General features: G+C 50.9%; 3 protein-coding genes and 1 pseudogene across 5 annotated transcripts in view; 3 read left to right on the forward strand and 1 right to left on the reverse strand.

Annotated features, from left to right (window-relative positions):
* LOC126935346 (RNA-binding protein 4) overlaps positions 1 to 11,013 on the reverse strand; it is a 56,667-nt gene extending 45,654 nt beyond the window's left edge. Inside the window, exons 1-3 of one of the 3 annotated variants that reach the window (XM_050756618.1) lie at positions 10,273 to 11,000; positions 1,712 to 3,176; positions 47 to 929 (exon numbers count right to left, since the gene is read on the reverse strand). In XM_050756618.1, coding sequence (XP_050612575.1) covers positions 722 to 929; positions 1,712 to 3,176; positions 10,273 to 10,609 — 2,010 coding nt within the window. In that variant the 5' untranslated portion in view covers positions 10,610 to 11,000 and the 3' untranslated portion in view covers positions 47 to 721. Of the gene's footprint in view, positions 1 to 46; positions 930 to 1,711; positions 3,177 to 3,421; positions 8,916 to 10,272 lie in introns of those variants that run through there. The other 2 variants (XM_050756619.1, XR_007719229.1) reach the window with 2 other exon arrangements.
* The window catches only part of MRPL11 (mitochondrial ribosomal protein L11), a 242,991-nt gene that overhangs the window by 48,464 nt on the left and 180,960 nt on the right, over positions 1 to 13,567 (forward strand). The window lies entirely within an intron of this gene.
* CTSF (cathepsin F) overlaps positions 1 to 13,567 on the forward strand; it is a 105,866-nt gene that overhangs the window by 48,457 nt on the left and 43,842 nt on the right.
* LOC126936770 (uncharacterized) lies at positions 12,576 to 12,658 on the forward strand (annotated as a pseudogene).

Here is a 13,567-nt window from a genome sequence, read left to right on the forward strand (position 1 = left end):
ATTGGCTGCTTTGACACTGAATGCAATCAAGACAATGACAACCAGGTTTCCAAACTGCAAATTGCCCCAAGTTTTATTTGTAGTCCATACAAAAGGGAAAAAAAATTAAGGTTTTCTAACACCACCTACTTGGGGAGATGGGGAAGTGGGACTGTGCCGCTCACCATCAGCTAGAACATTAGCGGTCAGCAGGGACTTGGATACATGCCAACTGACTGTCCCAACAAGAACTCAGTCTCAACAGTCTACAGAGGGACAGTCAGGGTACCCTGGACTGCTGGCACAGCTTGGCGCATAGGAAATGGTTAAGCTAACCCTTTCCTGGCCTCCTTCCCATCTAAAAAGAAAAAGGCGCCGGCGACCTCAGCTGCAGGTTGCTTCCCCATCCAGACGACCTTAAATATCGCGCACAAAAATAAAAAGGAGCCAGGAAAAAAATAAAAACATAAAAGAAATTCCCATTCTGGGGAGACGGGAGGCAGGGCAGAGGGAAAACCGCAGATCTAGAGCCAGTAGCAAGATTTGCTGCTGAGGCGAAGGAACAAAGTAGGTTACTGCCGAACACTCAAAAGGATCATCTCCTGGGGAAGGCCCACATGGTAGAGGGGATGAAAAACCACAACCAGGAAAGGTATGGGCCAGAGTAGTTATAACCTGGATCTGTAACCCTACCCACCTCTTTTCTCCCTCCCGCCCTGTGGTGCCCCATCCCAGGATGGCCCTACATGCGGCGCTGGTAGCCAGAGTGCATCTGAGCCGCCCGCAGGTAATCATTATAGGAGCCCGAATAGCGTGCGTAATCGGAATGGGCATCGGGCAGGCGACGGTAATCCAGCGAGGACTTTGTCGGCGAGCGGCGGAACGAAAGCTGCGACTCTGATAAACGGCGGTAATCAGAGAGCTCGGCTAAACGCCGGTCGGAACCATACCTAGTCGAGAGAAGAAGACAGTTGGTGAATGAGACAATTGAGGGGAGGACTCCAGGTGGGCACTGGGGAGATGCCAATGGGGAAAGGGAGGGTGTGATCACACTGGTCTCCAAGAGATTGGTCTCCTTTAGTCAGAAGGCTCATCACCCTATCCAGGCCAAAAAAATCAAGCCTGGCTTCAACTCAGTGGGAAACCAAAGCCTCCACTGAAGTCCTCCCCTCTGAACTGGCCAAGGTGGATTTTGGTCTACATTCCCACACCACAGCAAACTATCTCCACCCCTGGGCCCTGCAGAGAAAGACCTTGGTTGTTTATCAACAGAACGGCGGATGAAAGCAAGGTCCCCAACTTCCCAGAGTGGACGCACCTCATAAACTTGCCTTTAGCCAGTGAGTGCCAAAGGGACTACTCTTTAACCCCCATCCCTGCCAAAGCCAGGACAACCACGTAATAGGCTTAAGGATCCTTGAGACAGTGGGAAAAGATATGGGCCACAGTCCTGCAGGCAGTAGCTCCAATGACACTTGGGCTAGCCTAGACAGGTGACAGTGTGCCTGGTCTGACTAGCAGTTACCACCCCAGGCTGAGCACTATGCTCCACCTGAACCCTGGTGACCAGAGAAGTTCATTGACACTGCTCCCCTCGGCCTCTGGACATCCCACGGAAATAGAGAAGAGAAGACCAAGGGAGGGGCCGATGCCTCCAGTTTCCCTCCCATGCCAACCTCAGCCCCTTGCCCTAAGCCCCAGCTGGGGGCAGAGGCGGGGGGGCATACAGTACCTTTTCGACATGGCGACAGCCTTTTTGTAGGGATCGTCGTAGCTGGCCCGGGGTGGGGAGAGGCGGGTACGCTCATAGGGCGGCGGGGTGCTGTTGGCGTTGGCAACGGCCCCCTGGGACATGGACAGGTAGGCTGCAGACGGCTGACCTGCCCCATCGTAGGCATTGCCTGGCTGGCCGCGGTAGGAGGCAGCAGCCTGGGGATGCTGCTGGGCAGCATAGGAAGCAGCCAATGAGGCTGACGACTGAGTGCGGTAAGGAGCTGCCAGGGTGGCAGAAGGTTGGGCCCCGTAGGCTGCTGCGGCACCATAGGAGCCAGTGGCCGCAGCAGCCGACTGAGCCCCATAGGAGCCTGAGAGGCCCATTGATGCTTGGGCCCCGTAACTATTCAGCTGGGTCTGGACAACTGGCTGGGCCCCATAAGAGCCAGCCATTGGGGTAGTGGCTTGTGCGGCGTAGGCTGCTGGCTGGCTGGCATAGGCAGCAGCTGTGGCTGGCTGCGCCACATAGGCAGCAGGTTGGGAAGAGTAGGAAGCAGCCTGCTGTGCAGCATATGGGGCAGACTGGGCATTGTAAGAGGCTGAGGGCTGGGCATTGTAAGAAGCTGCCTGGGCTCCATAAGCTAGTGAGGAGGCTGCAGACTGGGCCCCATAGGAGGCTGCCTGAGCCCCGTAGGAGCCTAAGGAGGAAGCTGCTCCCTGGGTGTTGTAGGAAGAAGCAGCTGCACGAACCCCATAGGAAGAGGCAGCCTGGGCGCCGTAAGAGGATGGCTGGTTACCATAGGAGGCAAGGGAGGAACCCTGAGCCCCATAGGAGTTGAGCGAAGAAGCCGCAGCTGCCTGACCCCCATAGGAGGAAAGGGCCGAGGCCGAGGGCTGGGCTCCACCATAGGGGCCAAGTGAAGAAGCTGCAGCAGACTGGGAGCTAGGACTAGCCAGCTGGCCCCTGTATGGGGCCCCAAGGGAGACAGAGGGCTGAGCGCGGTAAGAGGCTGCCTGGGCTGTCATGGGCTGAGTCCGATAGCCAACACCCAAAGAGGCAGAAGGCTGGGCCCTGTAGGCAGCTCCCAGTGACACTGACGGCTGGGCCCGGTAGGTAGCTGGCTGGGCCGTCAGAGGAGCCACATAAGAGGCTCGGGGAGGTGAACGGCGCAGAGGGCTGCGGTCGCGACCAAAGAAGGGTGGTGTGGGCTGACGGGCTTGCCCATCAAAGCCACCAGTGCTGTTGCCAAAAGCCTGCTGGTAGTCGAAGGTGGCAGAGAAGCCACCAGTTCCAGGGAAGGCCGTATCCCCAGCCCCTGGTTTCTTGGTCTTGTCCCCAGACTGGACAGCCAGGCCAGGCCCCTTCTTCTGACCCTTGGTGGAGAGTTCCACGTTGATGCGCTTGCCCTTCACTTCTTTGCCGTTGAGCTGCGCGATTGCGGCTTTGGCATCTGCTTCCTTCTCCATGTGAACAAACGCGTAGTCTGATAAAGCAGCAGACAGAGGGTTAGCAATTAGGGGGGCAGGGCATGCTACCTGATGGGTCCCAAACTGGACACACAACAGCACCCAGCTGTTGCCAGCTACCTCCAGGGCCTCCAAACCCTCCTCTCCAGGAGTGTGTCATAAAATGTAGCTCCCATATAACAAAGCTTCTGACTGTCCCAAACAGTCATCTTTGCCTACAGCCTTCTTCCCATTCTCCCCTTTACAAACCCTGCCACCTCACCCAACTTCCTGGTGAGAGGAGGAGCAGAGATGAACTGCAACACAGGATAAAAATCTTCACATCTCCTGTAAGTACAAACCAGCAGAACAAAATGCAGAAAGGGTTCCTAGATCACTCAATTCTTCAATGTTCTCAACCCAAGCTCACCAAACAGCTTTGAAGCCTAGCTCACTGTTGAAGCCTAACTCTCAAACACTGGAAACGACCACTCACGTTTTGGTATGACCCATCTCTCAGCCCATGTCCAATTAAGGCAAGAGAGTTAGACTGCAACAAGCAAGCAGTTCACAACATTGTTCCAATATGATCTCTCTGCTTTTTCACAGTACTTCCCAAGTTTTCAAGGCACTCTCAGGTACGGGAGGACCTCATTTGGGCCTCACAATCCTGTGAGGTAGGCAGGGCAAAGAATCGTTATCTCCATTTAACAGATGGACACACATACATGCTCAGAGTTTTTACATGGCTTGCCCCACTCAAAGTGTGTTAGAGTCAGGACCAGAATCACAGCTCTTCCAATGCCCCTTTGCTACACAATCTATCCCTGAAAGGTCAAGGTATAAGGCAGGACCGTGTCAAATGACTAAAACTTAAAGCTTAGAAGCAGAGAACATGGACCCTGTGTAAGCCAACGAGGTATGGGAATAGAAACTAAGCCTAGTGGCTGAGTTCATGCCCAATCCCCCTGTCCCAGACCACATTACATCCTCCACTGTTTCCTCTTTAAGGGACAGAGGTATATCTTATACCTTGGGCTTCTGTTCACAGAGCAGACTGCTTACAGGAAATATCTGGTTTCTCACCTATAAGGCATGAAGCTGCAATTACTGCAGCTAACAGGCTCTGCTAAGCAGGTTAACCCTGCAGCTCTCATTATGATCTGAGTAAGCTGTGGTAGGGTAGGAGAAGACAGGATGTTGGTCTCAAAATTATATACTTATCCACCACACAGAAGGATAAAACTTCAGGTAGTGAAGGAGTGGAGAGAAATTCTCAAGTCCACACTCACAAAGCACAATAGCACAGGCAGAATCTGAATGAGAGAAGCCTGCCCCTAGGAAATAGGGTTCTGAGCTTAGCTCCATTCTCTACCTGTGGCTACTCTCAGATAGCATCCAAGTACCAGGATGCTATCTGTCACATCAGTTTAAGAAACAAAGAGCTACCTGGATGACAATACTAAGATAAGAAACATTCTTAATAATCTCCAAACAAGGGTCCTCATTTTTAGAAACTTTCGTACTGGGATGCCCATCTAGCTGCTCCTACAGAACAAGACATTTCCCTGGATTTGAAGACAATGACACAAACCTCAGGATAATGGGAAAAAAATACAATCAATAAGTAGAGGTCAGAAGCGTGGCACAGCACAAAAGGGATCCTTAATTAAGAATTCAATGGTCTCAGTTCCAGATACAGGTATCACTGACTTGTTATCTTAGGAAACTTACCATTTAGGCAGGTGCGGTGGCTCATGAGATCAGGAGTTCAAGACCAGCATGACCAATGTGGTGAAACCCCGTCTCTCCTAAAAATACAAAAATTAGCCAGGTGTGGTGGTGCACACCTATAATCCCAGCTACTCGGGAGGCTGAGGCAGGAGAATCACTTGAACCTGGGAGGTGGAGGCTGCAGTGAGCCAAGATGGCACCACCGTACTCCAGCCTAGGTGACACCGCAAGACTCCATTTCAAAAAAAAAAGAAAAAAAAAGAAAAGAAACTGGCCAAGCACGGTGGCTCATGCGTGTAATCCCAACACTTTAGGAAGCCCAGATGGGTGGATCACCCAAGGTCAGGAGTTCAAGACCAGCCTGGCCAACACGGTGAAACCACGTCTCTACTAAAAATACAAAAATTAGCCGGGTGTGGTGGCAGTCACCTGTAATCCCAGCTACTCAGGAGGCTGAGGAAGGAGAACCACTTGAACCCAGGAGAAAGAGAAGGAGGTTGTAGTAAGCCAAGATCATGCCGCCGTACTCCAGCCTGGGTGACAAGAGCAAAACTCCATCTCAAAAAAAAATAAAAAGAAACTTACCACTTATTTCCTCTGACAAATCTATCCTACCTACCTCAAAGTTAAGAGGTTCAAGAGAAAAGACAGAAGTGCCTTGTAAGACATAAACAGCTAGAGAATAAGGAATTATGACTATTCAAACCTAGAAATAACCAGAGGTTTATTTCCCTATAGAATATTATCTTTCATCTCAAGCAAAACACAATGCCATGCAAACCTAGAACCTGGCAGAGATGATAAAAGAACAAAACGAGGCCAGGCCCAGTGGCTCACGCCGATAATCTCAGCACTTTGGGAGGCCGAGACAGGCGGACCATCTGAGGTCAGGAGTTCAAGACCAGCCTGACCAACACAGTGAAACCCCATCTTTACTAAAAATACAAAATTAGCCGGCTGTGGTGGCATGTGCCTGTAATCCCAGCTACTCAGGAGGCTGAGGCAGGAGAATCACTTGAACCCAGGAGGCAGCGGTTGCAGTGAGTCAAGATCACGCCACTGCACTCCAGCCTGGGCAAAAAGGGTGAAACTCCGTCTCAAAAAGAAAAAAGAATTACCACAACTCTGTCCTCAACACTCCCATGGCCAGAGCCTTATCTACTACCTGGGAAAAACTACGTGTTTCTTTCGGCCTAGCCATAAGGCACTAGAGTTGTCCTGTGATCTCTCATCTCCACTTTGGGTACAGTAAGCTAAAAAACTAAAAACTAGCACGTGGCCTAAGAGCCCTTTAAAAGCAGAGGCTGGGCCAGGAATGGTGGCTCCCTCCTGTAATCCTAATACTTTGAGAGACTGAGGTGGAAGGATGGCTTGAGCTCAGGAGGTCAAGGCTACAGTGAGCCACAATCATGCCACTGCACTCTGGCCTGAGCAACAAAACGAGACCCTATCTCTAAAAGAATGAATAAATATTTTTTAAAATTTTTACATAAAAAATAAAAATAAAAGCAGAGGCTGAGGTAATCCTTAGAAATGGCAAAACCACCTGGAGATGGCAAGCAGAAAGGCCCAAAGTGAAGAGGAAGCAGAGAGCTGCTGGAGCTCATAGGCACTTGTTCGGGGGAGGGGCCTCTAGACATTCTGAGGTAATATTAAGGAACAATTCTAATAGTCCAGATAATTCCATCCACAAATTCCTGACACTAGAATGAGACAAAAACTTCCACAGGCTTACAAGAGCATTTGGACATCCCATTGTCTGTTTCCCTCCTTAGGTTTTTATTCAGACCAAGTGGTGAAAATTGAAAACTGAGGTGTCACATGTACAATTCAAATGACTGCCCAGACGAGTTGTGTAACTGATCAAAAAATTTAAAAATCCAGGCTGGGCATGGTGGCTCACACCTGTAATCCCAATACTTTGGGAGGCCGAGGCAGGCAGATCACCTGAGGTTAGGAGTTCGAGACCAGCCTGGCCAACATAGTGAAACCCTGTCTGCACTAAAAATTCAAAAATTAGTCAGGTGTGGTGGCCTGTAGTCCCAGCTACTTGAAAGGCTGAGGCAGGAGAACTGCATGAACCCAGGAGGCGGAGGCTGCAGTGAGCTGAGATCTCACCACTGCACTCCAGCCTGGACAACAGAACGAGACTCTGTCTCAAAAAATAATATATAAATAATATAAAAATAAGTACAAAATTTTAAAATCCATCTGATACAATTATAACCAAACTGTATCAGGAAGTTTCTAAGCCTGATATTGGAGGAGAAAGTGTGAATAGGTGGCCCAGCTAACTCAACCGCATCCAATAGTGATACACCCTATCACAGTAAGCAGCAAAGCACAGACCTAGCTATATTAAAGATGCCCTGAAACCCAGGTACTCCTAAGACCATTAAAACCAGAGATCTGAAAAATTCCAGGAACCTTGTTGCCTAAAGATCTAATTCAAGGAAACTTTGAAGGAAATCACTGCATTGGGACTATCAAGTAATGTTTTACAGAGATCTCCAAATGGTCTGGTGGCATCAAAAGTCTTCCAGTACCAAAATTAAGTGAATCCAGAAAAATAAGTTCTCCTGTCTTAAGACAAAATCTTAAACTTGAGGGCCAGGCACAGTGGCTCACGCCTGTAATCCCAGCACTTTGGGAAGCCAAGGCAGGCGGATCACAAGGTCAGGAAATGGAGACCATCCTGGCTAACATGGTGAAACTCCGTCTCTACTAAAAATACAAAAAATTAGCCGGGCGTAGTGGCGGGCGCCTGTAGTCCCAGCGACTCAGGAGGCTGAGGCGGAAAGGCGTGAACCTGGGAGGCGGAGCTTGCAGTGAGCTGAGATCTCGCCACTGCATTCCAGCCTGGGCGACAAAGCGAGACTCCATCTCAAAAAAAAAAAAGAAAAAAGAAAAAATCTTAAACTTGAAACTACAGAGCTCTGTATAGGAAGAAGAAACAGTCACTCACAAAAATGATGAGGAGATATTTTCCTCTTTGGTCTTTCAGATCTCCCCACAAGTCTGTACGTGTTTCCGGAAGCTGTTCATCTTTGAACACCTAATAGGAGGAAGCTGTGGAGTGGTTACAATCCACTGTTGCTATTGAGATTTCTGTTCTACAAATCCTATCTAAGCTCCTAGAGTAACCAAGCAACTATGTTGTTTTTTTTCCCTGTGAAAGAAAACAGAGCTGGTTGTCCCGTGCAACACCAAGCTTCTGTGCTTTTCAAAGCCCTGTCAGCCAACACGAGGAGACTCAATCAAATGACCACTCCTAGCACAAGAAATGAATACACTCTCTAGAGAGCCAGTCGCTTCTACTACACTCCCAACTTTCAACTCTCACTTTCCGTCATCACAAACAGATAGAAAGACATCAGTGGAGAACATGATGTTCAAGTATTTCCCGCAGTCTCTTACATCGAAGTATATCAGGAGCTCTGTTACACAACAACATAACTGCAAATAGTTGACCACCACTCCCTGAGTAAGTCAATGCATTTCTGCCAAATGTTTACAAAGGAACAAATGCACAAAACTCCCTCTAATTCTCACAAAGAGTCAGCCAGGAGTTCTAAAAATTCATGGGCAGTTATGCTCTTCACCCCCACTGTCACTTGGTGCTGGGTCCCAAGCAAATTCAGGCAAATTTTTGGCATTCTCTACCACCTGAAAGCAAGCAAGGAGCTTGAGTTCCAGGGAGACTGTCCCTTCAGATGTTTGACTCCAGACTCTCAATCTAGTAGCCACCCTACCTAACAACCACAAAAGAAACTTGGTAAGTCAATTAAACACAAAACTCTCACAAATGAGACTCATATACCCCATCCTCTTGCTGGACAAGTACCCAATCTGAGACCCTGCCCCACTCTTTTACTCTAAACAAAAGCAAAAATCCATGCACCATACAGCCTGCCTCAGAGCACCCAGCAGGAAAGCCCGATTCCGGATAGTCGTGGACGTGTATAACCTGAGTTGAGGAAAATAGAATGCAGTATTAATGCAGAACAAGGACTTGTTCCTAGTAGTGGACACTATGACCCTTTATATTTCCCCCACTTAAAGGACTAGGAATGGCCCCAAAGATGTGCCTTTCCAGGACAGCAAATGAAATATCTTGGTGGGATAAATAAGCACTTGCACCCACATTTATTTCCTATCCCTGAAACTTCTCACACAGAGTATAAGCAGGTATGAACCCACCAGGAGTAGGGCATCAGATACTCCCAGGCTGCATCCTCCGAGATGACAGGGCAAAGTTAGCTCTGATCTGTTCCCAAGTGGAGCAGAAGCTGGCCACATACACAAGGGCTGTCCTACCAAACCTTGCCAATGTAAAAGAGCTTAAGGAATAAAAACTCAGGCTATGAAAAAGTCAACTGGGTCGCTAGTCAGGCTTAAATTACGGTGACACATTTTTCTCGAAGAAAAGGCAATAGGGATCTGCCCTGAGGATTAGACTGCTCAAGCAATGACTACTACTGATTCAATAAATCGTATTTAGCCACTGTTTAGTGAAGACCTCTCACAGACCCCTCCCCAGGACCCCCTCAGCCAGAGTATGCCCCCTTGCAAAGTCACCAAGCTTATGAAAGAATGACACTGCCCTAGGGCACTGGCTTGGCACGTAAAGACTACGCAGAAGGGGCCTTCATAAAACAAACTTTCTTGCACATGCAAAAGGCTGGGGTTTCCAGTTGACAAATGTAAAATCGAGCCCAAAGAAAAATCCCAGGTTTGAGGGAGGAGGAAAGCACAGAGCTACCACGCCTAACCTACCTAATATTGAAAGGCCAAAGTGATTCGGAAGGGGCCCCTCTCGTACCCACGTGTAATTGTGCCCGTGAGTAGACCCATGCCAGACAAGACTAACAGACCCCAGCCCGAGAAACGTCCAAGGGCCCCGTTACCTTCCGCTTGAGCACATTCATCGGGAGGGAACAGGAGGGCGGCCTTGGGGCGTCAGCCCCCACCTTTTCCCTCTTCCCTTGCTCTGACCGACGTCTGGAGAGGAAGTGGGGAAGTGGAGAAATCTTCCCCGCTTCATGATCCGGCTTGTGCCCGTCACTTCCCAATTTCCGCTGGGTGCCAGGCCCAGGAGACCAGGAGAAGGCGCGCCCCCGGTACACTCGCAAGGCTCTCAGGCGCGTCCCCGGCCCCGTAGCTTGGCTCGCAGTGGCCGCCGCACCCACCCAGAGCCGCTTCCTCCTACTTGGTGGACGGTTCCTGGACCGCAGGGGAGGAGGGTGGCTCTACCCAACGCGCCCCCAACACCTCCGGCCTGCTCCCGCGCACTTCCCCACCCCTCCCAACCGCGCAGTGACCGACCCCCGGGTAAGGGGCGTGGCTAACAGGCAGAGTGCCCCGAGCGCGCCCCCGCCCCCGAGCGCGCCTCCGCGTTACCTTTCACCACGTCACACTCGATGACGCGTCCGCGACGCTCGAAGAGGCTGCGCAGTTCCTGGCTCGTGCATGCAGCCGACACATTGCCCACGAAAATCTTCCAAGTATTAAGAGGCCTTGGGCGCGACATCTCCACCACGAGCGCGCGCCCCGGCCGCAGCTCGTGGCCGTGCAGGGCTTCGATGGCGCGCAGCGCGCCCGCGTTCTCGCGCATGTGCACGAAGGCGAACTGTTTCATGACGGCGCAGCTCATGACCGTGCCATAGGGCGCAAAGAGGGCTGCCAGCTCCTCCGGAGTCGTATCCGCCCCGTCGACGTTGCCCACGAATATCTTCATTTTGTCGCCGCAGCCGCCTTCCCGGAGAGCCCGGACGTCTCCTCCAGCGACAGGAAAGACGTCCGAACGAGCGGCAGTCCTCCCTAGGAATGGCTGGCGACCGAGAACCCCGCCGCGCAGGCGCCCTGGCCTAGCCAATGGGGACCCGCATCCCGCACGTCCAGCGACCAATCAGAAACGCTGAGGGAAGATGCACTCAAGCACAGCCAATCCCAGAGGGCCTAGAGCCCGCTCGTTAGCTGAGGGGGTGGGAAAGGGACGACCAACCGCCACAGCCCGTGGCGGGCAGCCCGTGGCGGGGGGAGGGTTGGGAGGGAGAGGGAGGGCTGAAGAGAGGAGAACGCGCGCCAGCGGCCCCGGCGGCAAAGAGGCCTAGTCTGTGAGGCGGCCTCTGGCCCGGGTGGGGCTGGGACCGGCGGGCTCCTAGGAAAAACTTTGTTCAATTGGAAGTCAAGGCTCCTCCCATTCTGGAAGCCCTGTCCAAACCCGCGCCTGGAGGTGGCCGCGTGAGTGTACAGGGGAAGGCCAGGCCTGGCGGGAGAAACCAGGACAGGCGCCTTGAGTCGGCAAACGGCTCCCGGGACTGTGCTGGGCACCGCGAGGGGACCTGAGGCAGGGCCCCGGAGAAGCCTTCATGCCATTAATTCATTCTTTGGAAACATTTCCTGGGGTTGCTGAGGTCCTGGCAGACGGTGAAAAATCAAAGGCCTCTGCCCTGATGGAATTCCCAATCAAGAAATAATGGAATGACGCTACTGTATGTTTGAAGGTTTTCACAATAAACAGTTTAATAAACGAGAAAATCAATTCTTGAGGAAGCAAAAGTTGAGCCTTATTAAAAAAAATTTTAGTCCGGGAGCGGTGGCTCACGCCTGTAATTCCAGCATTTTGGGAGGCCAATGTAGGCCAATCAACTGAGGTCAGGAGTTGAGGACCTGGCCAACATGGTGAAACCCCCTCTCTACTAAAAATACAAAATTAGCCAGGTGTGGTGGCGCATGCGTGTAATACCAGCTACTTGGGAGGCTGAGGCAGGAGAATAGCTTGAACCCGGGAGGCGGAGCTTGCAGTGAGCTGAGATCAGGCCACTGCACCCCAGCCTGGGCGACACAGTGAGGCTCCGTATCAAAAATTTTTTTACGCCAGGCGCGGTGGCTCAAGCCTGTAATCCCAGCACTTTGGGAGGCCGAGACGGGCTGATCACGAGGTCAGGAGATCGAGACCATCCTGGCTAATACGGTGAAACCCCGTCTCTACTAAAAAAAAAAATACAAAAAACTAGCCGGGCGAGGTGGCGGGCGCCTGTAGTCCCAGCTACTCGGGAGGCTGAGGCAGGAGAATGGCGTGAACCTGGGAGGCGGAGCTTGCAGTGAGCTGAGATCTGGCCACTGCACTCCAGCCTGGGTGACAGAGCAAAACTCCATCTCAAAAAAAAAAAAAAATTTTTTTTAAACAGTTTTGGGTATGTAAATAAGATTGTTGCATAGCAGACATACATCAAAAACATAGACATGTGACAAACTCAGGGAAATATTTGCTTGCGTGTTCAGTTAACAAATAGCACCTACCATGTGGACACCACCAAGAATATAGCACTGAACAACAAAAAAAAATGACAGAAATCCCAACCTTCTTGGATCTTATGGTGGGGAGAGACAGGCAAGAAATAAGTAAAACATAAGCGTGTTAGATGGTGATGAGGACTTGGAGTAATCAAGGGAACTAAGCCATCCTCTGAGGGAAGATCATGCCAGCCAGAAAGTACAAGTCGAAGAGTGCTAGGGCAGAAGCAAATCTGGCTAGTTCAAGGAAGAGTCAAGAGCCAGTATGGCCCAGGCACAGTGGTTCACACCTGTAATCCCAGCACTTTGGGAGACCAAGGCAGGCGGATCACCTGAAGTCAGGAGTTCGAGACCAGCCTGACCAACATGGCAAAACCCTGTCTCTACTGAAACTACAAAACATTAGCTTTGCACAGTGGCAGTATCATAGCCAATGAGGTTTATCCGAGGTGCGATTATTGCTAATTGAAAACAAAACACAAGCCATGCGTGATGACTGGCACCTGTCCCAGCTACTCAGGAGGCTGAGGCACTAGAATCACTTGAACCTGGGAGGTGGAGGTTGCAGTGGGCTGAGATCACACCACTGCACTCCATCCTGGGCGACAAAGCAGGACTCCATCTCAAAAAAAAAGAAAAAAAAAAGCCCAATATGACCAGAGCCTGGAACAGAGAGCAGAATAGGATAGTGGGAGTTGTGTAGCACAAGGCCATTGAAATGGCATGTGCTTGGGCCAGGCGAGGTGGCTCATGCCTGTAATTCCAGCACTTTGGGAGGCCGAGGCGGGCAGATCACGAGGTCAGGAGATCGAGACCATCCTGGCTAACACGGTGAAACCCCATCTCTACTAAAAATACAAAAAAATAAATTAGCCGGGCATGGTGGCGGGTGCCTGTAGTCCCAGCTACTTAGGAGGCTGAGGCAGGAGAATGGCGTGAACCCTGGAGGCGGAACTTGCAGTGAGCCGATATTGCACCACTGCACTCCAACCTGGGTGACAGAGCAAGACTCTGTCTCAAAAAAAAAAAAAAAAAAGGAAAAGAAAGAAAAGGGGGCAGTACTCTGGTATCTCCCGAAATCCAAACTGCTGGTGGTATTCCCATAACAGGATATCAGCAAACTCCTAGCTACCCAGTAAGCATAGCCATTTTATTTATTTATTTATTTATTTATTTTTGAGACAGAGTTTCACTCTTGTCACCCTGGCTGTACTGGCTCTAGTGCAGTGGCGCTATCTCAGCTCACTGCAGCCTCTGCCTCCTGGGTTCAAGCGATTTTCCCTGCCTGAGCCTCCCGAGTAGCTGCAACTACAGGTGTGCACACCACCACGCCCGGCTAATTTTTGCATTTTTAGTAGGGGTTTCACCATGTTGGCCAGGCTGGTCCTGAACTCCT

The sequence above is a fragment of the Macaca thibetana genome, chromosome 14, assembly GCF_024542745.1.
Source record: "Macaca thibetana thibetana isolate TM-01 chromosome 14, ASM2454274v1, whole genome shotgun sequence".
In the NCBI taxonomy this organism is placed as follows: Eukaryota; Metazoa; Chordata; class Mammalia; order Primates; family Cercopithecidae; genus Macaca; species Macaca thibetana.